Below are 25874 nucleotides of genomic sequence, written 5' to 3' on the forward strand. Positions count from 1 at the left end.
GCTTTGGGTTTCCCAGGTGACTCAGTGGTAAAGAATCCGCCTGCAAATGCAGGAGATGCAGGGTTGATCCCTGTGTCAGGAAGATCCTCTGGAGAAGGAAATGGCAATTCACTACCCATTTTCGCCTGGGAAATCCCATGGACAGTGGAGCCTGGAGGGCTACAGTCCACGGAGCTGCAAAAGAGTTGGACAGGAGTTTAGCGACCAAACAATAACAGTTTTATCTCTAGCACCAGAAAACTTTGGCACTATTAGGAAAATGAAGAAAAAGAAGGGCGCAACACCCAGTAACCACAGAAAGAGAACCTAGGTTGCAACTCAGCATTAGTGTTTACTAGGTGCACGCCTTTGGGCAACTTAAGTGTCTCCGAGTCTGTTTTCTCATTTCAGATTTTTCAAAGCTTACTTACCTGAGATCTAGCATTGTGCACAGTGCCAGGCTCGAAGTAGGTGATGAGAAAATGATAGGAATTCGCTTTGATGGTTATAGGCAACCAATCAGTTCTGAGTTACTTTTAGTGACCCCCGCAGCGAAGGAGAGCAGAGGTGGGCCCAGGAAATGATGGCGTTGGTTCGCTCGTCAGGTCCCCAGATGGTCCGAGGCGTCTGGTCCTGAGAGCTACTCTGGAGGCTCAGGCCTCACCCGAGAAGACCACCCAGCGCACTAGGTCACCTCGGGGAGCGTTTGCGGTTTGGCTCCAGTTATCTAGCATGATTCAGGCCGGGCCAATCCCGGGATGGCTCGAACTCACCTGCTTGACAGGTGTCAGCGGCCTGGGGCGTGACCGCGGAGGCGGGCGGCCGCGGTGGGCGGGAGCTGAGAATAAGTAGCTCCAGGCGCATGGCACCAGCCGCCCAGTCGCCGCGGTGGCTGCCGGGATGCGCCGCAGCGAATGGTCGCGCTGGGCGCCGCTCTGAGTGACCTTTCACCCGAGCCCAGCGGCCCCGGGCGGCGGCACAAGGCGGAAGCCATGGCGGAGGCGGCGGCTGCGGCGGGCGGGACGGCCGCGGGCGCGGGCGCGGGCTCCGGGTCTGCAGCGGACCGGGACCGGGATCCGGAGCGGGACCGCGCCGGGCGGAGGCTGCGGGTTCTTTCAGGCCATCTGCTGGGCCGGCCTCAGGAAGCTCTGAGTACCAATGATTGCAAAGCGCGGAGAACCGCGGCGACCGCCACGGCGGCTCCCACTGCCACTCCCGCCGCGCAGGAGTCGGGCACCATCCCCAAGAAGCGGTGAGTGATGCCTCTGTTGAGCCAGCCTCTGGTGAGGGACCAGGCCGGGCCTGTGCTGCGGGAGGGCACGGGGGAGGTGGGAAGGGAGGTGACACGGGAGGGGGGAAAGCATTCCGGTCTCTGAAAGTGCGGACCATCTCTTTTAAGAGAGCGTAGATGACAAGCAGGATGAAATGGGTTTGGGTCACTATTTGAGAGTAATAAACCTGAAGAACTCTTACTGGGGAAGGCTTTCAGGGGACCTTTTTTCTTGGATTCATAATGCCAGAAATTCATTGTCTGTCTTGAATTAATACTTAGGAAGCCAGCGTCTTCGAATACATAGAAGGGGCTTAATTATGATCCTCCAAGGAAATTTAAGTTTGTACCAAATGATCTCTCTTCAAATTCGCTCTAGCTTGGGTGTGAGTTGGCGGTTCCTGGAAGAAGGTGCTGCTGCTGGTGTCTGGGGTGGATTTCTGCCTGCTTAGGGGCATGATCTTTGAGGGAGGAGGAAATCCAGGGATGGGAAGAAGCAATAAATAGAAGACACTGCTAGTGACTTAGGGTGTAGGTGGTAGCTACTGAGCTCTGGTGTAACCAAAAGCTGAAAGATCCTTGTTTATGGGTGAGGTTGTTTGTAAGATATCTTAAGACTTTTTGGAGGACTGTTAAGCTCTGATGCAAGCCACTAGGAAAAGCTGTTATTTGAGATATGGCTTTGTCAGCGCAGATAAACTTTGAAAGTGAAAAAAAAGTTGTTACTGTTTAATGTGTCCTTTCAATGTCAGAGATTGTGCTAGATCTAATTTCTTTTACTCCTCTCCAAACTGTGAGGTAGGTGCAGTTATCTTTCATTTTATAGATGAAGGAATAAACAAGATTTAGAAGCCTGCTCTAGGCTTGGCAGGTTCACTGTGTGGCAGGTTAGTTTTCGAAATCTGGCCAAGTTGACTTTAGGGCCAAATTCTTAAACTGTACTGTTTCTGATGAATTCACCCATTAATTCAGTAGTCATTAGTCCTACTACATAGTCACTGTACTAAGAATGTAGAGATTTTAAAATGCAGTATTTACTCCCTAGGAACTGATAACCTAAGAAGATAAAGTTATAATACAGTATGATAAGAAAGTTAGCTGATAACCATAGCAAATAGTCACTTAACCCAGTTTGGGGTATTTATTTATTAGGGCAAAGGCTTTCCAGGGTAGGGATTGCCTGAGTAAATCTCGAAGGTTGTTCTGGAAGTAACCTGCTAATGGAGAAAAGCATTCTTAGTGAAAAAGCTGTATTCACAAGTAAAGCAGTGAGAGGTTGAACTGCTAAGAGTTAAGTGTTGGCAGGAAGAGGTGAGAATAGCTTGGGATGAGGAGCGGATAGGCTGGTCTTGTTTACAAGATTTTATGTACAGTAAAATATGATTACGTTTACCTTTAGAAAGGTCACACTAGGGATTGAGTTGAAGGTTTAAGCAGTTGAGCATATGGTTTTGGGGAACATAGATTAGAGTTTGAATTTGCACTCCACAGTTCCAGCTGCATGACCTTGGGCAAGTTACTTAGCCTCTCTCAGAGTTTTAGACCCCTCATCTGTGAAAATGAGGACAGTAAGTCCTGCTTTGCATTGTTGCTGTGAGAATTGAATAATGTAAAGTGATCAAGTGCTTAGTGCAGTGCTGATTTCATAACCCTTCAACAAATGGGAGATGCAGTTTTGATTGAGTCCAAGAGATTTAAAAGAATAAACCATTTATTTAGAAGACTAATATCCCAATGAGAAATGCTGTGATTCTGAACTCGGGCATAATGCTGGGAGTGGGCAATCTATTTGAAAAAGTATTAGGAGGCAAATTTTCCATAACTTGATGAGTGGTGAGTGGTGAGGGAGGAAGGAATCAAGGATCACATTCTGGCCTCTGGCTTCATTTGAAGTTATATTAGCTGTGGTTGGATTTAAAACTTTAAAGTTCTCTAATGGTTTAATGTACATTTATGTCCATTCTTTTGTGTGCATGTGTGAGATTGTACATTTATATGCAGGTTCATACTCTTGAACTAAGTAGAGAGGGCAAGTATTCCTTAAAGTTGGACTTAGGGCCTTTATTTACAGCATTCAGAGAAAAATAGTAATGTTTGGAAGGCACAATGGGGTAATGGATGAGGCTTCCCGCAGCTGAGGGAGGCCCGCAACTGGTCTGGGAGGCCTTCTGTAGCTGCTCTGTGGACTGAAGGCCCAGCTGCGTGTAATCTATGCCATTAACGGCCCTGGTGTTTCCTTCAGGATTAGATGTGGTAAAATCCAATCCTGTACAGCTATGTTAAAGTTTGAATAATAGGATGAGGGAACACAAAACTTGTATTACATGAACTATCGTATCAAAAGCTCCTTCACAAGAGTGATCTGCTTAATGTGTTTTTCATGGGGACCCAGGTGTCCCTTCTGGGTCGGAGAAGGCAAGGCACCCCACTCTGGCACTCTTGCCTGGAAAATCCCATGAACGGAGGAGCCTGGTAGGCTGAGGTCCATGGGGTTGCTAAGAGTCGACTGAGCGACTTCACTTTCCCTCTTCACTTTCATGCATTGGAGAAGGAAATGGCAAACCACTCAAGTGTTCTTGCCTGGAGAATCCCAGGGACGGGGGAGCCGGTGGGCTGCCGTCTATGGGGTCGCACAGAGTTGGACACGACTGAAGCGACTTGGCAGTAGCAGCAGGTGTCCCTTCTACTTCCTACTGCTTAGTTGGATCTCAGTTTACCAGCACCAGAGCAGAGCCAAAAGGGAAGGCAAGTGATGGAGCAGGAAGGAGCCAGTGTGTATTTCTAGTGAAGTGTAAATGTGACTGTATATCATTATTTTGGAAGGATTTGGTCATGTATGTTATTTGTATAACTCCCTTTCTTTTATTACCTGGGATGATGTCATTGGTTGAAATTCTTTTATTTCATGGCTGGTTATCATCTTGGAATTGGATGATAACTTCAACTTCTTGAAACTTCATGGTTTCGTTCCTCTTACAGGGTAGTCATGTATATGTCAATTTACTTAACATTTATAGAGTAGTTGCTTTATGATAGATGTTGTCTTAGGTACTGAAAGTAAAGAGAGAATAGTCCTTGGCCTCAAGAAATTCAGTCTAGCAAGGGAGGCGCACACTCCAGCACATTTTGAGTAGAGCCAGGGTAGATACAGATGTGGCACAGAGGAAAGAGAGTGATGTCTTCTGTCTAGGGCCTCAGAAGAAGCTTTCTGAAGATGACTTTAAAATACGGACGACAGTGTGGCAGGTTGTTTTGGTGGTGAGGAGCGCTGGTATTCCAGACAGAAGTCATAGCATATGGCAAAGCAGGAGGGTGGGAAAGTACACCTTGTATTTAGGTAATTAGACAATTCAGTATTGGTAGAGGTGGGAGTAAGTTAAAAGAGGAGGGCTTGAGCCGGTCATGGAGGCCTTTGGCCTGTAGGTCATCAGTCCTTTCATTCTTTCACTCATACATGTGTGAATGTTTGAGTGCTTACTATGCAGCCTAGAACAGTGAACAAAAACTCTACCCTTGTAGACTTACATTCTATTTGGAATGGAGATAGTGTAACAGACAAGTAATACAGTACGTCAGATCATCATGTGACGTATAATGAAAAGAAACAAAGCAGCGCAGGCGGCGTGGTGATGGAGAGCCCTTAAAGGAATTAAGCTCTCTGAGAAGGGATGTGACCAGATTGGATTTGGGCTGGAGAGCAATCACTGCAGCTGCAAGGTTAAGAATGGATTGGAGAAGGATGAGGATGGATGTGGGAAGATCCATTCAGGGAGACTGTTAAAGCAAATTCAGTTCAGTTCAGTTCAGTTCAGTCGCTCAGTCATGTCCGACTCTTTGCGACCCCATGAATCGCAGCACACCAGGCCTCCCTGTCCATCACCATCTCCCGGAGTTCACTCAGACTCACATCCATCGAGTCCGTGATGCCATCCAGCCATCTCATCCTCAGTCGTCCCCTTCTCCTCCTGCCCCCAATCCGTCCCAGCATCAGAGTCTTTTCCAATGAGTCAACTCTTCACATGAGGTGGCCAAAGTACTGGAGTTTCAGCTTTAGCAACATTCCTTCCAAAGAACACCCAGGGCTGATCTCCTTCAGAATGGACTGGTTGGATCTCCTTGCAGTCCAGGGGACTCTCAAGAGTCATCTCCAACACCACAGTTCAAAAGCATCAATTCTTCGGCACTCAGCCTTCTTCACAGTCCAACTCTCACATCCATACATGACCACTGGAAAAACCATAGCCTTGACTAGATGGACCTTAGTCGGCAAAGTAATGTCTCTACTTTTGAATATGCTATCTAGGTTGGTCATAACTTTTCTTCCAAGGAGTAAGCGTCTTTTAATTTCCTGGCTGCAATCACCATCTGCAGTGATTTTGGAGCCCCCCCAAATAAAGTCTGACATTGTTTCCACTGTTTCCCCATCTATTTGCCATGAAGTGATGAGACCGGATGCCATGATCTTCGTTTTCTGAATGTTGAGCTTTAAGCCAACTTTTTTGCTCTCCTCTTTCATGTTCATCAAGAGGCTTTTTAGCTCCTCTTCACTTTCTGCCATAAGGGTGGTGTCATCTGCATATCTGAGGTTATTGATTTTTCTCCCGGCAGTCTTGATTCCATCTTGTGTTTCTTCTAGTCCAGCGTTTCTCATGATGTACTCTGCATAGAAATTAAATAAGCAGGGTGACAATATACAGCCTTGACGTACTCCTTTTCCTGTTTGGAACCAGTCTGTTGTTCCATGTCCAGTTCTAACTGTTGCTTCCTGACCTGCATACAGATTTCTCAAGAGGCAGGTTAGGTGGTCTGGAATTCCCATCTCGCCGGGGTCCAGCCCCCGCAGGATTCAGGGAAACCTGAAGGAGAAATGGCATCGGCGATTGCGATTGATATATATATATAGAGAGAGAGATAAGAATGTTGTAGATAAGAAAATAGAGGAGAGAAAGAGGCTGATATTCCTTGGTTTACATAGAGAACCAATAAAACTTCAAAACAAGAAGTTTGCCCTGTTCACGGAGGCCACAGGTGCCCTCCCGGTCTCTTGAGGGAGTGAAGATGCAGAACGTCTTCCCTTTCAGGTCTTAGAAACCCGAGCAGATAAGTGAACGCAGGGAGCCCCCATGCTCCTAGGGATCAGCCTGAAAAAGAGAGGGAGAAGGAGAGAGAGAGAGAGAGAGAGAGAGAGAAAGAAAGAAGAAGAAACACGGGGTGACCAAGCTTCTGCGAGGCCCAAAAGCTTTATTTTTCAACAGGTACTTTTATACCTTGCCTTATACATAGAGGGAAATGAAAGATGCAAGGTCATACAGAGTCAGCCCAAACATTCCAGCAGTTTTGCCCTTATTGAAACCAGGATTTTTCTGCATACCTTTTCCACAAAAGATGTTGTCTATAGTATCTTCTGGCCTTGGAGGCCTGTGAACATTTTATGACCCTCTTTTGATAAAGGCTGTTCAACCAGAAAACTTATTTTCCCTCAAAGTGTTTTTTCTTCATATTTCTAATCTATGTTAGCCTCAGAAAATGCCAAACAGAGTTATGTTTTTCACAGAGCAATGGTGCAGTGAGTTACAAGAAAGAACCAAGTAGCTCAAAAGTGTGATATGGTTAAATTCAAGGCTACACTTGTTTTTCTAGCATTCTCACTATGTTAACTAATGCACTCCCAGGTGCACAGTGGATAAGAGATATGGGAACTTAGCAACAAGCATTGGCCCAATAATGAAATCCTACATCAGCACTAGCACTACTCTAATAACTTTTAACTCTTTCAAAGGCTCTATGTTTTAGGCTTTCCATGCTTCTCACAGTTGGGAGGCTGTAAATAATTGTATACATAGCTGCAGGAGTCAGGATAACCTGCCAAGCAAGCTAGAATGCTAATAGAGGGGGTTTGGTGTGAAATATTCCTCTCATGTCCAGGAGACTTATTAGCTATAGCCCTACGTTGATTTTCTCCAGAGAAAGATGGTCAGGGTTAGCCCCCTGTTAATGTCAGAGGAGTTGGGGAAAGTCATGAAACAGTAAAACAGACAGATTCTGGTTTTGGGGTAGATGCTCAAGAAAGCCTAGGGAGCCCCTTGAGTTCTGAAGCCTTGCTTAACAGTTCTCTTCCACATGACCCTGTCATGGCTGGGATCTCCCATGGTGGCTCCCGGCACCATCTCTTTCAGAATTTTCCACAGTTGATTGTGATCCAACAGTCAAGGGCTTTGGCATAGTCAATAAAGCAGAAATAGATGTTTTTAAAGCAAATTACGGGAGAAATAATGAAGGGTTAATTCAAGATGATTGCAATGAGAACAGAGAAGGAGATGGATTTGCATTTTGAAAGCTGGTGCATTAGTTGGTATTTAAAACGTGTTGCACTTGTCACATGGTCTCTTATAAGTAGATTTTAATTACTTCTATCCAAGAACATATATCTTCTCTATTTGAAGTTGTGGAGTAGAGTTTTGAGGATGATGGTTTACTTTTGGACTTCTGTTTTCCTGTGAGTGCCTCATTACTCCATGAACAGTTTCTTTCTGCACTTGGTTCTGAATGCAGTTTTAGGTTCCTAAAAATCATAGTAAATGTCAGCCAAATATATGACGTTTTTATGCCTTGGCTTTGATTTTTTTTTCCAATTTTTTAAAAGTTATTATAGCGCTATGAAAAAGGAGGAAAAGAACCCTTGTTCACATCTGTCCCTCCATTACCAATAACCACTTCCTCAGTTGTCATTTTGACTCCAGCCTCTTTGCGGTTTGCATTAGTCAAAACTGTTCTGTGGCAATTTTTATAGCAGTTGTAAACTCTTATAGTTCAGATCAAAAGAATATCTGATTAAGAAAGCTGTTAATTATGTAATTTACTTGCTCATAGTGTCATTTATATACACCATTCTTTAAAAAATAGTGTATTATTTAACATCTATAAGAACCTTGGTAGATATTTTCCAGAAGGAAAGATGTGAGTTAACTTCTTGTACATATTTCCCAGAAGGGCATCTTGAAGCTTGTAAGGGCTGATGCATTTCTGTAACAAGGTTATTTGCACAAGTGACCTGACTTAAAATTTACTGTCATTTGACAAACTTAGAGCTTATTTTAGTAGTTATGCTGAATGAAATATTTAGCCTACTTTGAGTTCCTAACTAGGAATTCTAGTAGTAGTAGTAATAGAAGTTTTAATTTGCTTAAGTCCTAATGTACTGGGTATCCTGCTGAGGCGTGTACATTATCTCATTTAATTTTCACAATAGCTCTGAAAAGGAGGTGATACTATCTGTACGTTACAAATGAAGAAGGAGAGACTTAGAGTAGTTGACTTGTCTAAATTCACACAACTACAAAATAAAAGAGACAGCAATTCAACTCTGCTTTGTCTTACTCCACAGGCTGCGTTTCTCACCTATGCAGTATTACTGCACTGACGTTGTGCTTTAGGGGGAAGCTACCTACTTGGTAATCATCAAGTTATTTTCTTTGTCATCTAAGTTTCAAATCTTTTGTGATTGAATAGATCGTGATCATATACAGTGTCATAATTAAGAGAGCATTAGTTTATATTGTATTATATAAATTAGTTTATATTGTATTGTTTTATATATTATAAAATATAAATTTCATTTTTATCCTATCAAAGTGAAATTCATAATTTAAGAAAATGTGATACATTGTTTAAAAACATAGACCGACCTGTTTCCTTTTGCAAGTGAATTTTGTTGTTTGACTTGGGAAAGAAGATGATGTCGAGGATAAAAGAGAAAGGAGGACTGTGGATGACCCCAGATTGGAGGAGAAAGGAGAAGAGAAGTAATAGTGGATTTACTGCCTGGGTGTAAATTAACTATCTTTGGACTATAAGCGACTGTGTGTATGTGTGTTAGTCGCTCAGTCGTGTCTGACTCTTTGCGACCCTATGACTGTAGCCCTCCAGCCTCTTCTGTTCATGGGATTCTCCAAGCAGGGATATTGGAGTGGGTTGCCATTTCCTTCTCCTCTATAAGTGAATAAGAAACCCTGAATACTTAACCTCCATGGTTATTTGGTATGATACTTCTCTTAGATTGGAAGTATCATTTTGAGATAGACCCCATCTTCTGTAAATAGACTTCCTCTTATGTCAGGAAGTTTCTACTGTAGAGCTATCACTTCCGGCCACTTAATAAACATACCTAGTAGTAAATTTGGAGAAGGCAGTGGCACCCCCTCCAGTGCTCTTGCCTGGAGACTCCCATGGACGGAGGAGCGTGGTAGGCTGAGGTCCGTGGGGTCGCGAAGAGTCGGACATGGCTGAGCGAGTTCACTCTCACTTTTCACTTTCATGCATTGGAGAAGGAAATGGCAACCCACTCCAGGTTCTTGCCTGGAGAATCCCAGGAAAGGGGGAGCCTGGTGGGCTGCTGTCTATGCGGTCGCACAGAGTCAGACACGACTGAAGCGACTTAGCAGCAGCAGCAGCAGTAGTAAATTAAGTGATCTTCTTTTAGGCTGCAGAAAAATGGAGTTCTGTCGTAGTCAGATGAGATACTTCATGGAATGCTTTAAAAGCAACTCCTTGTGCTTTTATTTTCTTACTCTTGAAATAAGATATTAATAATAAACTAATCTTTATCGGATTGGTATGTTGGTTTCAAATCCAAACCAAACCAAAGGATTCTGAGTAGAGTTTACTCTCTCTATTTGTTGAGCTTTGGAGTAATATTTAGGTATACCTCTGTCCCTCATCTGAGTTCAGAATGAATTGAGAAGTAAGATTCAGAACATAGACAGATGGCTTGAAAATGTCCGCCTTATTACCAGTAAAGCTGGCGGGAGCATATGGCTTAGGTCAGGGCTGCCTAACATTTGCCCTTCGTTAGTTGTGCTCAGTCACAGGTCACGCTGGACCACAGAAGGGCAGAGCCAGCTCTGGTAAACCTCGTACAGGGCACTGAAAGACTCGAGCATAACCTCTCCCTAGCGGATGTACTGCAGAGGCAGAGAAAGGGCTGACCCTAGGTTCCTACTGCCTCTTTTCGGAAGCAACTGACCGCAAAATTCATTCTTCCCATGAGAAAGAGTGAATATATGAGGGCTAGGGAGAGGACAGGACTGTTACCTTTCTGAAGTTCCTCCACATTGGAAGCTGGAGGCTGGAGAATAGAGATTTTGCTAGAATGTTTTTGGAGAAATTGAGAGAAAGGGCTGAAAACTTTTTGGTAAATAAAAGTCTTCCACCTGCATCATTTGCTTGTTATCCCCATTGCCTCCTGAATATGTTATCATGTCCTTGGTAGGGCAGTTTGGGTTCTCCAGAAGAATCTGTCTAAATCAGCCTTTCCAGGCTATCTTTTATTTCCTGATACCTACTGTGTATTCTAGCTGCATACCAGAATTATTGCTGTTCCCAAAATGTGGTCTTCCCTTTCCCTTTTGTTTCTTTGATATGTTAGTGTGTCTCCAAGTATAGTATAAATAGCACTGATGGTTCTGAGATAATTTGGGGGTGGTATAAACTTATTTTATTACCTGTACCCCAGAAGCCTTCTTCATGTTCGTTTCCAGTGCTACCTACCCCCCAGGATAACCACTGCCTTGACTTTTAACACAGTGGCTTGGATTTGCTTGTTTTGGACTTAATGAAGTATTAATAATATAATGGAATCACATATGTACTGCTTTCTGTCTGGCTTTTTCCTTTAATATATTCATACACGTTGATGCTTCTGCTTGTATTTTGTTCATCTTCATTACTGAATAGTATTTCACTGAGTGGATATTTGCTCTGTTATTGATGGAGTGCTTGCTACTTTTAGGTTTGAGTGGTTATTTATTTATAATACTTTACAATATGAAGTACAAGTCAAACTAGTGTTTTTATTCCTGTTACTGTATAAAAGTAGGCTAAAGTAATTAAAATAGTATTTAATATATTCAATTTTCTTAAGTACATCAATTGTCTGTGGTAATAAACAAAATGAGCCTAGGTACTAAATCATGCTTAAGGTGAGGTAAGGTAAGGTGAAGTCGCTCAGTTGTGTCCGACTCTTTGCGACCCCGTGAACTGTAACCTACTAGGCTTCTCCGTCCATGGGATTCTCCAGGCAAGAATACTGGACTGGATTGCCATTTCCTTCTCCAGGGGATCTTCCTGACCCAGGGATTGAACCCGGGTCTCCCGCATTGGAGGCAGATGCTTTAACCTCTGAGCCACCAGGGAAACAAATTGAATTTGTAACCACAGTGACCTTAAAGTCTTTGCAGTGTTCAAATAAACTTAATTATGAACTTAAAAGATTTCCACTTAAAACTGTAAGTCTAAGTCTGTGACTCAGTTACAGATTTTAAATTTGTTACAAGTCAGTCATTCTTACAGGCTCAGTTCAGTTCAGTTCAGTCGCTCAGTCGTGTCCGACTCTTTGCGACCCATGAATCGCAGCACGCCAGGCCTCCCTGTCCATCACCAACTCCCGGAGTTCACTCAGACTCAACGTCCATCGAGTCCGTGATGCCATCCAGCCATCTCATCCTCTGTCGTCCCCTTCTCCTCCTGCCCCCAATCCCTCCAGCATCAGAGTCTTTTCCAATGAGTCAACTCTTTGCATGAGGTGGCCAAAGTACTGGAGTTTCAGCTTTAGCATCATTCCTTCCAAAGAAATCCCAAGGCTGATCTTCAGAATGGACCGGTTGGATCTCCTTGCAGGCTAGATGCTGTTAAATTTTGTAAGTATGTAAAAGATTGGTTTTTGTTCAGCTTTCTTACAATTATTAACATCTGACTTTGATTCTCTTAAGCATCCCTGTATTAATTCTAGGTCTCTCTGTAGTTGAAGTATGCTTACTGGTTTCAAGTAGGAAAAGGTGTACGTCAAGGCTGTATATTGTCACCCTGCTTATTTAACTTGGATGCAGAGTATATCATGAGAAACGCTGGACTAGAAGAAACACAAGCTGGAATCAAGATTGCCGGGAGAAATACCAATAACCTCAGATATGCAGATGACACCACCCTTATGGCAGAAAGTGAAGAGGAGCTAAAAAGCCTCTTGATGAACGTGAAAGAGGAGAGTGAAAAAGTTGGCTTAAAGCTCAACATTCAGAAAACGAAGATCATGGCATCTGGTCCCATCACTTCATGGGAAATAGATGGGGAAACAGTGGAAACAATGTCAGACTTTATTTTTGGGGCTCCAAAATCACTGCAGATGGTGACTGCAGCCATGAAATTAAAAGACGCTTACTCCTTGGAAGAAAAGTTATGACCAACCTAGGGATAACCAATCCTTTCTGAAGGAGATCAGCCCTGGGATTTCTCTGGAAGGACTGATGCTAAAGCTGAAACTCCAGTACTTTGGCCACCTCATGCGAAGAGTTGACTCATTGGAAAAGACTTTGATGCTGGGAGGGATTGGGGGCAGGAGGAGAAGGGGACGACTGAGGATGAGATGGCTGGATGGCATCATGGACTCGATGGACGTGAGTCTGAGTGAACTCCAGGAGTTGGTGATGGACAGGGAGGCCTGGCGTGCTGCAGTTCACGTGGTCACAAAGAGTCGGACATGACTGAGCAACTGAACTGAACTGAACTACTCATTAAGGAAAGCTGTTGCAGTTCTAAGTACCTGCAGTCACTTTTGAGAAGGGAGTGTTGCTTCTTGAGTGAGATCATCTTGATGCTGACTAAGAAACATACTGTATTGTATATAATATTTGGCCTTGCCAGCCTATCTCAAGTTACTAACCAGATATTTGGGCCAGGATGGTGACCAGGTTCTTGGTAATAACTGTACTGGGACTCTCCAAACTATTTATACTTGCCATGTCAGCCACCTCATGCCATCAAGTGGGGAGTATTCGTATATCTCAGGATCTTGTAACCAAGTAATAGAAATTATTTAATTTTTATATTCACAGTTTGCGACTCCCACTCAGATTGATTATGCGGTTGCATTTTGAATTTCTTCTGAAGATGTTTGAACTTTCTAGCATCAGGGATATTAAAATGACACCCACTTGAATTCTATTCTGTTGTCAACTGGAATTTTGTAAATTACTCTCCACCAGAGCTTTCTGTGACGGTGTGGATGCTCTGTGGTCTGCACCCTTCAGTGTGGTAGCCACTCAGCACACGTGGCCATTGAGCACTTGAGATGCAGCTAACGTGACTGAGGAGCCAAGTTTTAAATTTCTTATACTTTTAATTCATTTAAATTTAAATAGGCACATATAGCTAGTGATACATTAGCACAGCTATATTTTGAAACTTAGCTCATTACCTGTCCTTTCTTGTTCCCAGATGAAGTTACTGTTCTGAGTTCTCCTATTTCTCTAAGCATTAGCCTTAGTCTTGAACTTCTTCCCGTTTCCCCCCCCCCCCCCCACCCTCCGACTTTTAAAAATTGAAGGATGATTGATTGAACAATGTTACGTTAGCTTCAGGTGTACAACATAGTGATTTGGTCTTTTCATACGTTGCAAAACGTTCCACCTCGGTGCGCCTGCTTCCTTGTTGCCGTCGTTGTTGGCTGGCCACTAAGTCGTGTCCGACTCTTTGGGACCCCATGGACTGTAGCCCGCGAGGCTCCTCTGACCATGAGATTTCCCAGGCAAGAATACTGGTGTGGGTGGTCATTTCCTTCTCCAGGGGATCTTCCAGACCCAGGGATCGAACTACTGTCTCCTGCATAGGCAGGCGGATTCTTTACTACTGAGCCACCAGGGAAGCCCTCTGTTACCATGGAAAGTTATTACAATATCATTGACTTAGAATCGTTAACTATACCTGACATCTCTATAACTTATTTCTTTTTATAACTGGAAGTTTGCACTTCTTAATCTCCCTCACCTGCTTCGCTTATCTCCCCAACCCCCTTCCCCTTGGCAGCCATTACCAGTTGGTTCTCTGTATGAATGAGTCTCATTTTTTTCTGTTTTATGTTTGTTCATTTTTTTTATTTTTAGATCCCACAAATAAGTCAAATCATACAGTATTTGTCTTTCTCAGTCTGACTTATTTCACATAGCATAATTCCCTCTAGGGTCATCCATGTTGTCACAAATGGCAAGACTTCATTCCTTTTTTAATGGCCAAGTATGCCAGTAATAGTCCATTGCACGTATGCCATGCATTTTCCTTTCTTCTTCTTCTTATTTTATTTCCTTATTGGTTGTATCGTGTCTTGATTGGTTTCAGCACACTGGCTCTTTGTTGTGGCACCTGGACTCCCTGTTTGTGGTGCGCGGGCCCAGTGGTTGTGGCACTCGGACCCTGGAGCGCTCTGGAGCGCGCAGGCTCAGTAGTTGCAGGGCGTGGTCTTAGTTGCTCAGGGGCGTGTGGGATCTTAGTTCCCCAACCAGCGATTGAACCCACCCACATCCCCAGCATCACAAGGCGGCTTCTTAACCAGTGGACCACCAGGGAAGTCCTCGTATATTTTATCACCTCTTAACCTACTGATGGACACTTCCATACCTTGGGTTTTGTAGATAATGCTACAGGGAGACCCGCTGGAGAAGGACACGCAGTCTGCTCCAGTATTCTTGCCTGGAGAATCCCATGGACAGAGGAGTATGGTGGCTACAGTCTAGGGTGTCACAAAGGAGTCAAAGACAACTTAGTGACCAAACAACAGCAGCAATGTACTTATTACCATTTTGTCAATTGTTTTGGGGGTGTTTTTGGTAGTTTGTTTTCCCTTTCTTCTTTTTGCCCTCCTCCCTTGTGATTTGATGATTGTCTTTAGTGTTACTTCAGATTCCTTTCTCTTGTGTGTGTGTATCTATTACAGGTTTTTGGTGTGAGGTTCCTGTGAGATCCATTTATGTTTTTGGTTGTACTGGGTCTTTATTGCAGCGCGGGCTCCTCACTGTGGTGTGCAGGCTTCCCTAGTCGCTGCACACAGGCTTTTCTAGTCGGTGCACTCAGCCTCTCCACTTAGGGCACAGGGCCTCAGTAGTTGTGGCACGTGGGCTCTGAAGTGTGCATGGTCAGCAGTTACCGTGGGCTTCTCTGGGTGTGGTGCATGGGCCTAGGTACCCTGGGGCATGTGGAATCTTAGTTCCCCAACAGGTGATTGAACCTACGCCCTCTTCTTAGAAGGCAGATTCTTAATCACTGGACCACCAGGGAAATCCGGCATGAGACACATATATAGCAATCATTTATACTTGGTGATTTTTAAGTTGTTGGTCTCTGAATTTCAAATGTATTTTAACAGTTCTGCGATTTTACCGCTTCCCCCATTGTTAATTTTGACATCATATGTTAACATTCTTTTTGTGGATGCACACTTAATGTAGATACAGATGATTTTTGCTACTTTTGTCTTTTAACCTTCTGGTTAGCTTTATAAGTGGTTACTCTACTATCTTTTATATACATTTGTATAATTGCCTTTACCAATGAGGTTTTTCCTTTTACATTGAATACTTTTCTTTTTTTTTTCCTGGCCATGCCGCATGGCATGCAGGATCTTAGTTCCCCAGCCAGGAGTTGAGCCTACTACCTTGCAGTGGAAACACAGAATCTTAACTGCTGGACTGCCAGGCCCAGTGCTTTTCATATTTCTAGTTGTGGCCTTTAATTTTCTGCGTAGAGAAGTTCCTTTAACATTTCTTACAAAGATGGGTTCATGGTGCTAAACTTGTACCTTTTCGCTTGTTTGTAAAATTATTAGTCTCTCTTTCAAATCTGAATGAAAGGTTTTTCAGGGAGAGTATTCTTGGTCTAGATTTTCTCCTTTTATCACTTTAAATATGTGTCATACCACTGCCTTCTAGCCTGTAGAGTTTCTACTGAAAAGTCAGCTGATAGGTTTATGGGAGTTCCTGTGTCCGTAACTTATTGCTTTCCTCTTGCTGTTTTTTTTTTTTTAAATATTCTCTCTTCTTTAGTTTTAATTTTTGCCATTTTAATTACAGTGTGTCTTGGCATAGTCGTTTTTGGTTTGATCATGTTTGGGACTGTCTGCGTTTCCTAAACCTGAATGTTTGTTTCCTGTCCCAGGTTAGGGAAGTTTTGAATATATTCTGTGCCCCTTTCTGTCTTCAGAGACAGCTGTAATGAGATGTTAGTACCCTTTATATTGTTCTAGAGAGCTCTTAAATAAACTGCACCTTTTTTAAAAAAAAATTCTTTTCTCTTCTTTCTGTTCAGCTTGGGTGATTTCCACTGGTCTGTCTTCTAGTTTGTTGATCTCTTCCTCTGTATTGATTCTAGTGTGCTTTAAAATTTTAGTTATTGTGTGTTTTTATTTCTGGTTGTTTGTTTTCTCTTTGTTAAACTTCTCACTGTGCTCATTCTTCTAAGTTTGTTGAGCATTTATATGATCATTACCTTGAACCTTATTGAGTAGATTGCTTATCTCCACTTATTTTAGTTCTTCTGGGATTTCGACTTGTTACTTTGTTTGAACATAGTCTCCGTTTCCTTTTTCTGCCTCATTCCTGTGTGGCCGGCTGTGTATTGGCTTGGGAAGTCCTGGAGCTGGTGCCTGTCTACTGGTTGATAAGTAAGCCCCAATGCCAGTATGCTAGAGGGAGGAATCCAGAAGGGTGCTTTGAAGCGCTGTTGTTTTCATGGTAGAATGAGCTTGTCGAAGTACTTCACCAGTGTCTGTCCCCAGGGCGAGTCCCAGTTGGCTCCTGCCTCTCCCAGGAAGCTTGCCAAGATTAGCAAGCAGGTCTAACCCAAGTCTCCTTTCAAATTTCTGCCTGTGTGCTGGCACTAAGAGTGTGTGAGATTTTGCATGCACCCCTCGAGAGTGGAGTCTCTGTTCCTACAGCCCTCCAGCTGTCCTATGTGCAAGTCCCACTGGCTTTCAAACCCAGCCATCCTGGGGACTCATTTTCCCGGTGCTGGACCCCAGGCTGGGAAGTCCAATGTGGGCCTCAGACCCCTCAGTCCTTGAGGAGAACCTCTCCGTGGATTCCATTATCCTTCTGATTATGGATTGCCTGTCTGGGCTTGTGGCCCTTGAGTATAAAATGCCTCTGCCCCGCTTACCTATCTTATGGTTCCTTCTTTATATCCAAAGTTATAGGAAACCGGTTCTGCATCATAGATAGTTGCTCTGTAGATAGTTGTACTTTTGGTATTCCTGTGGGAGAAGATTAGCTCAGGGTCTTCCTACTCTGCCGTCTTGGCCATGCCCCTCTTTTCACTCTTTTAAGATTAAACTCTTTTGAATTAATTTATTCAAATTAATAATTCTATGGTTCCTCTGCTGCTTTTGTACACGTTTATCTCATCTGATCCTCACAATCACACATTTTATAGATTAGTAACTGAAGCTCATAGACACTTGCCAGAAAACAGTCACTTGTTAGCTAGTAAGAGCAGAGCTTAGATTTGAGTCCAGATCTTTTCTCTCGAATCGAGAGCTTTTTTCGTGATTCTGTACTGATATTACCAAGTTGTGCTCATTTTTTCTTCACCGTCTTCCTCACACTCATTTTGCACATTAAGCAAGTATTTATCAGTCACTTGTGTTCTAGGTCCTTGGGCTGCATCAGTCAACAAAATGGACAAAAATTTTTGCCCTCATGAAGTTTACACTTTAATGAGTGAAATGGGTAATCATTATGTTTAGTTAAACTATGAAGTCTTGTAGAAGATAAGTGCTGTGGAAAAAAGAAAAAAGTGGAGCAGAGTTAGGAGGTAGGGTTCAGATTTTAATAGGATGTTATTGGAGGACATGGCATTTGAACGGATATTTGAAGATGACAGAATTTAACTGTGTTCATATCTAGTCAGATGAGCATCCCAGGCTGAAGAGTAGTGTGTGCAGACACCCTAAGGGGAGGTGCGCACGTGCCATACTGGGAGAGTACGCTGAGACTAGTGTAGCTACAGTCATGTCACGAGCAACATCCTACCGCCAACCGCTGCTTAAAGTCTGTACCTTTAAAATCTCGACTTCTCGTTTTCCCGTCTCTTTTGTTTTAGGCAAGGTCTCTTCCTCCCAGTATATTTTCTGACTTCCACATCTCGTACCATTCTCTGGAAAACCTTTGTGTATTTGACACTAGGCTTCAGGATCATTGTTTTGGGGATCTTTTCTTTTTGTTTTTGAGAATTGAAGAAAAGGCACACTGGGTTTGTTACCTCTTTCCCATGATTTCTCATATGAACAGTAACTCTAAAAAAATACTGTTAAGTATCACGCAATGTAACATGTAGTCCTGGAATGCCAGGGTCCAGCCCCGGTGGATCCAGGGTAATTCGAAGCGGGGACCAGCGTGGCGAGGAGAAACCTATTTATTTAGAAATAGAAAAAGAAGTTAGGAAGAAATAGTGTAGTAGGAAAATTTAGTGGAGAAAAGATGCTGAATAACTTGGTTTACAGGGAAAGCCAATAAAACTTCAGGACAAGAAGTTTGCACCATCTACGTTGGGCCACCGGCGCCTGTTTGAATAGTGGAGGGTGCCCCGCCTTGGGCTCCCTCTCTCACGGATCTTAGAAGCCAGGGCAAGTAAGTAGACATGGCGAGCCTCCACGCCCCAGATGGGAATTCAGCCAGAAAATAGAGTAAGAAAAGAAGACATGGGGGAAACCAGTCTTTCCAGTGACTGGCCCCGCCTCTATTGTCCAGAAAGGCCTTTTATACCTTTTTTTGTACATAGAGATTAATGGATAATATAAAATTAAGCAGCATCAGCGGCCCTGACTCTTATTGAGACCAGGCTTTCTCTCTGCATACCTAGTTGTATACACAAGTCTTAGGTGATTTACATCATCTTCTGGCCAGAAGGCCAGTTAACATTTTACAGCCCTCTTCTGATAAGGGTTTGTCAACCAGAAGACTTATTTGCCTTAACAGTGTTGTTCTTCCCAAAGTCTGGTGCCACTCCCAGAAAGCACTAAGTAAAGTTACATTCTTACATAGCAAAGATGCAACAATTTATAACAATGAAAGAAGTACAGTGATTTATAACAAAGAGAAAGTTAATTAACTCAAAAGTCTAGTGTTGCTAACATCAAAACTACTATATTCCTATTTCTGCATCCCAATTACATTGATTAATATCCTCCAGGTGCCTAAAAGATAAAGAATATGGAGGCCTGGCAGCAGTCATTGACTCAGCAGTGAAACTCGTTGCCAATATGATTTTTAGCTTTTTAGAAAAGGCTACGTATCTTTAAGATGCTTTAAGCTTCGTGCCTCTTGCGGTTGGGGGCCTGTAAGCAATTCACAAGTTTGTAAAAGTCCCCAGCTGTTAGGCAAGTTAGAGAGCCATCAAAGGGGTTTGAGCTGAAACATTCTTTTCATATGCAGGAGACTAATTGAACCTCTAAGTTAACGTTTTCCAGAGAAAGGTGGTGGTGTGTGGAAAGCACAGTACAATAAGGCAGGCAGACTCTGGTTTTTGGGGGTAGATGTTCAGAAAAACCCAGGGGGAACCCCTGAAGCCTGACTCGCCTTGCCCGTCAGGCCTCTCCGCATGACCTTGTCATGGGTGGGATCTCCCATGCTGGCTCCCGGCACTGGAGCTTTTACTTTGACCAAAAATGAAGAATTGGACATTATTTGAATCCTAGGAGAATGACTGCTGTCATGTTTGAGCTGTTTCAGTCTTATAATTTAAGAAAGCAACTTTCTAGAAATTCAGATAAAAAGAAATTATATGTTTTGTCCTGGGTTGCTAAGGAGAAACCACAACATGACCCTAGCAAGCCTAGGAACCTTTTCTTAACTCTGGTTCTCTGAGGTCATGAGGAGGGAGAGAGATGTGAGGCAACTGGCTTAGATGTGCAAATTTAAACTGCCTGTTGTTATCAGTAGATACTGTATGAAAAAAAGTGAAAGTGTTAGTCGCTCAGTCCATACTTACTCAGTTGGCTCATACTTACTGTTTGGGCAAATCCCTCTATATGGGGAGATACACTTTAAGGATTATACTGTCAGCAGTTTCCTTTTTCTCCCAACATATTATTTTGAAAAAATTTAAACATACTGCAAAGTTGAAATCATAGCTTGATAGTTAAGGAGTGTTGGAGTCAGAAGACCAAGATTTAAGTCCTCATTGTGAAGTGTCCTGTTTATGTGTTCGTGGAAAACTTACTGACTCTCAGCCTGTTTTCTCATGACTTAAGTAGAGATAATAACACCTACATCATTGGGTTGAGGTGAGAGGGAAATGAAATAATCATTGGGAAAGTTTAGCTTTACAGCATTATGCAATACTGTTACTACTGAAGTGAACTGTACAGAAAGGAGTCATAGGACCTTGTGCTGAAGTAGTTTCTGAAGGTGGAAGCACAGCAAGCAGTAGGAAGGCCTCAGTGGAGATCATGGCATTTTAATAGCAAGAACAGAATTCTAATAAATGTCACTTTATGCATTAGAGGTGGAAACAGTGACACTTTATTTTCTGGGCTCCAAAATCACTGCAGATTGTGACTGCAGCCATGAAATTAAAAGACGCCTGCTCCTTGGAAGAAAAGCTATGACCAGCCTAGACAGCATATAAAAAGCAGAGACATTACTTTGCCGACAAAGGTCCATCTAGTCAAAGCTATGGTTTTTCCGGTGGTCATGTATGGATGAGAGAGTTGGAGTATAAAGAAAGCTGAGCATCAGAGAATTGATGCTTTTGAACTGTGGTGTTGGAGAAGACTCTTGAGAGTCCCCTGAACTGCAAGGAGATCCAGCCAGTCAATCCTAAAGGAAATTAGTTCTGAACATTCATTGGAAGGACTGATGCTGAAGCTGAAACTCCAATCCTTTGGCCACCTGATGTGAAGAGCTGACTCATTTGAAAAGACCCTGATGCTGGGAAAGTTTGAAGGCAGGAGGAGAAGGGGAGGAGAGAGAATGAGATGGTTGGATGGCATTACCAACACAAAAGGACGTGAGTTTGAGTGAACTCTGGGAATTGGTGATGGAAAGGGAAGCCTGGCGTGCTGCAAGTCCATGGGGTCACAAAGAGTAGGACACAACTGAGCGATGGAACTGACTGATGCATTAGAGAGGAAAGGAAGAAGCCGAAGAGTAGAGAGCATCAGCAGTTTCTCATGCTACACGGGAAGCTGCTGGTCAGTGGCCTGCTCATGTTGGTCACCCTTGTGCTCTTTCTCACTGTGCAGCTCTTTTCCATTGCTCTTAGGAGTCATGGCCCACTGCTGCTTCTACTTGGTATGTGGCCTTGGAATATATTGGAATGTAAACGAAGGTATTATTATCCTGAAGACAAATTATCTGATAAATCATTGTCTTAATTTTTATGCTTTGTAACCGTTTTAATATGTATTAACTAGGAAAATTTCCATAAGAGATCAACTTTGCAGAATTTGGATCAGTAAATATTGTCTCTGTATAGCTTTCATTCCCCCTTCCAGCATAACCCATTATAAAACTTGGATATAAATCTGTCCACCTCCTCTGTCCTGTAACCAAATCTCCGTTTCCTGTTCTCCCTTCTCCTGTCTTCCACAGAGGGAGTGCCCCCACTTTGTCCTCTTGCTGCCTTCAGTTCAGTTCAGTTCAGTCACTCGGTCGTGTCCGACTCTTTGTGACCCCATGAATCGCAGCACGCCAGGCCTCCCTGTCCATCACCAACTCCCGGAGTTCACTCAGACTCACGTCCATCGAGTCCGTGATGCCATCCAGCCATCTCATCCTCTGTCGTCCCCTTCTCCTGCCCCCAATCCCTCCCAGCATCAGAGTCTTTTCCAATGAGTCAACTCTTCACATGAGGTGGCCAAAGTACTGGAGTTTCAGCTTTAGCATCGTTCCTTCCAAAGAAATCCCAGGGCTGATCTCCTTCAGAATGGACTGGTTGGATCTCCTTGCAGTCCAAGGGACTCTCAAGAGTCTTCTCCAACACCACAGTTCAAAAGCATCAATTCTTTGGCGCTCTGCCTTCTTCACAGTCCAACTCTCACATCCATACATGACTACTGGAAAAACCATAGCCTTGACTAGACGGACCTTAGTTGGCAAAGTAATGTCTCTGCTTTTGAATATGCTGTCTAGGTTGGTCATAACTTTTCTTCCAAGGAGTAAGCGTCTTTTAATTTCATGGCTGCAGTCACCATCTGCAGTGATTTTGGAGCACCCCAAAATAAAGTCTGACACTGTTTCCACTATTTCCCCATCTATTTCTCATGAAGTGATGGGACCAGATGCCATGATCTTCGTTTTCTGAATGTTGAGCTTTAAGCCAACTTTTTCACTCTCCTCTTTCACTTTCATCAAGAGGCTTTTTAGCTCCTCTTCACTTTCTGCCATAAGGGTGGTGTCATCTGCATATCTGAGGTTATTGATATTTCTCCCAGCAGTCTTGATTCCAGCTTGTGTTTCTTCCAGTCCAGAGTTTCTCATGATGTACTCTGCATATAAGTTAAATAAGCAGAGTGACAATATACAACCCCTATTTTGTTACAAAACTCTTCTCAGGTCAGTCCTCTCCTATAATGCAGTGAGTTAAAGGTTTTTCTCTTTTGTTCCTTTCCTTCAATTCCAGTCTCTTCTGATTTTGATAGTTTGGGTGAGAGCAACTTGGTTTTTAAATCATTTGTATTATTACTGGCTATATTCCCCACACTGTACTTTTCACCTGTGACTCATTTATTTTGTAGCTAGAAGTCTGTACCTCTTAATCTCCCTCACTTGTTTCTCATCCCTCCATCCATCTCCCCTCTGACAACCACCTGTTTGTTCTCTGTATCCATGACTCTGTTGCTGTGACTTTGTTCATTTGTTTAGTCTTTTAGATTCCCACATATAAGTGAAATCATACAGTATTTGTCTTTCTCTGACTTATTTCACTTAAGATAATACCCTCTAGGTCTGTACATGTTGTTGCAGATAGCAAGATTACGTTCTATTTTGTGGCTGAATTATATTCCATTATGTGTATGTCAGACATGTCTCTTTAGGTGTTGGCTATAATTTTGGCTATTGTAAATAATAATGCAGTGAACATACATTATTGTAAACAATAATGCATTGAAACATATCTTTTTTCAAAATAGTGTTTTTATTTCTTTGGGTGAATACTTAGGAGTAGAATTCCAGGAGCATATGGTAGTTCTGTTTTTATTTTTTTGAGGAACTTCCACACTGTTTTCCATAATGGCCACACCATTTATATTCCTACCAACAGTGTATGCTGCTGCTGCTAAGTCACGTCAGTAGTGTCCGACTCTGTGTGACCCCATAGACGGCAGCCCACCAGGCTACCCCGTCCCTGGATTCTCCAGGCAAGAACACTGCATGAGGGTTCCCTTTTCTCCGCGTCAGGACTCTGATTTTAAAATGAACACCCAAGGTAATATTTATATTCCCAAGAAGTTTGAGAACCTCTGTGGTTGTGATTGGGTCCAGATTTTAGTATTTCTTTTTCTCTCCCATAAACTTTGTCGTGTTCATTTTTTTTTTTTTTCCCTGTGGGTTTGCCAGAAGCAAAGATAACAATCCCAACTACTTGTCATTTAAAGTAGAAGGGGCTGCCGCTTATTATTGTTACTATTTTAAGTTAAAAAATAAAACAACGTGTTACAGCTAGAATACCACGTATATCAAGCAGATGTGGACTCCGGTCTTGGCCTTTTTAGGGTCTTGTCAAGGTATTGAGTTGTCCCCTGGAGGACAGCTAAGAAAGGAAACTCAGAGGCTTGGTTTTCATGGTAAAATGACATACAGATTTTTAGAGACATTCATACTGTCTTGTTTGGTTCTATAGTTTTTGCAAAAATGAAAGGCTGTAGCGTAAATGGCCGTTGGGTCCCTTGCAGGTTGGTCAGTATAAAAAGCTTGTGATAAAGTTCCTCTTCTATTTTCTGCCAAACTGGAGAGAGCAATGAAAGTTAAGTGACATTTTCCTAGCTCAGTGTAGAGAAATTCCGGAATTGATTACCTAAATTGCCACATTGATTAGATCACAAGTGGACAGTGGATAAACCAAATTTGAAGTATAGTTCAGGGAGCACACATAGTCAAGGGAAGTATATCTTTGTTCTTTGTCTTTTGCTGAGACAATTTCCTGATACAGATTTGGGCTATTTTCCTCAGTTACATAGACCGATACATGGAGAGTGAACAGTGAAATGATTGTGCCTTTCCAGGTCTTCAGATAGCAAGTTTGAATGTGTGTGTGTGTACTGCTGCTGCTGCTAATAAGTCGCTTCAATCGTGTCCTGACTCTGTGGCCCTACGGACTGTAGCCCACCAGGCTCCTCTGTCAATGGGATTCTCTAGGCAAGAGTACTGGAGTGGGTTGCCAGGCCCTCCTCCACCCTAGCACAAAATACTTGGAATATATACTACCATAGGTATGAATGACTGATACTCTGTGTTTCCATTTTCAGTGTGGAAATTGAAACAATTCAAACAGCATTGAAACAATCCAATTCAAACAATATTGAATTTCCAGTTGGTAGAATATGGTAGGGTACAAGTGTGGGGGTAAGGAAACATACCCAAGGAGACTGCAATGAGTAATGAGTCCAGGTTGTCCTCTCAAGGGGTGACGCTGGCCTTACTTTATTTACCCCAGGCATCTTTGTGCCTCTAAAGATTTCCCCCACACCTGTATATTCCTTTTTCCTCCATTCATTAATTTATATCAAGTATAATAGGAATTGGACATTAGGGACATAACTTTTAGCCTTTGAATTCAGGTCTTAAAAAGTTTCTTTACAGTACCAGAGTCTTGCAAACTATTAAGAGTTGACTGTAGGAAATTAAATATGTATTTGATTTGCTGTGTATTTGATGCTGACTCATTGGTAATGGAATTCTTTCATTTAAAAAGAAACCAGCAATTTGCAGAGATTGCTAAGTAAACCAGCAGTGGGCTTTATAATGAACCATGATGGAATTTCTGTATGTATGTCAAAGAAAGGATTGTTTTCTTGGAACATAGAGAACTGCACTGAGACTCAAAGGGTTGAGCTGTGTATTTGCGTCAGGTTCAGAGTTGTGCTAATCACACTTTTTAGTTCATGGCATTTGCCTATGAACAAATGTGAGGACGCTTATTTTTATTTCCTCAGTCTCTGATTTCTAATCCCATCTCCCCTTTCCACATGTACCCTTGAATATTCTTAATTATGTGTATATGTGTTGTATAAAATATGTAGCATTATTTAGTGTGTGTATTTTTAATTTGCCTAAATGGTGTTATGCTATAGATCATATTGTTTCCCCTTTTGCATTCACTACTGTTAAAAAAAACCTTCATATTTCTGTATCTATTGAGTGTATCTGTCTACCTCCCTGCTTCTGATTGCTGCCTAGTATCGGGTTGGCCAAAAGGTTCGTTCAGGTTTTTCTGTTAGTGTCTTACAGGAAAAACAAACAGACTTGCTGGCCTACTCAGTATCTCGGGGCATTTCCTTCCTACTCACTCATTTTGCCAGTGGTTGCCTCCAGCTATTCTTACGAGTAATGCTCTGGAGACTATATCACACATGTTTCCTGATGGAACTGTGTGTGACTTCCTGCCCAAAGTATACCTGGGAGTTGTATAGCTGAGCCATGGAAATGACACTACGTACGAAAAGTTAGCTCCCCATTGCTCTGTGGAGCGGTTTGCCAGGAATGCTTACTGGTCCCTCTTGTCCATGTTCCTGCTGACAGCTTCCTGTGTCCAAAATCTTATGTGTAATCCCATTTACACAGTCACACAGGCTAAAGTTAGGAAACTG

At 42.8% G+C, this 25874-nt stretch overlaps 1 protein-coding gene across 1 annotated transcript in view; it reads left to right on the forward strand.

Moving 5' to 3' along the window:
• Positions 835-25874, forward strand: part of AGPS (alkylglycerone phosphate synthase) — a 130245-nt gene continuing 105205 nt past the window's right edge. Inside the window, exon 1 of the mRNA XM_018065051.1 lies at positions 835-1231. Within this exon, the coding sequence (XP_017920540.1) occupies positions 894-1231 (338 nt within the window). The 5' untranslated portion in view covers positions 835-893. The remainder of the gene's footprint in view (positions 1232-25874) is intronic.

Source organism: Capra hircus, chromosome 2 (genome assembly GCF_001704415.2).
Source record: "Capra hircus breed San Clemente chromosome 2, ASM170441v1, whole genome shotgun sequence".
Classification (NCBI taxonomy): Eukaryota; Metazoa; Chordata; class Mammalia; order Artiodactyla; family Bovidae; genus Capra; species Capra hircus.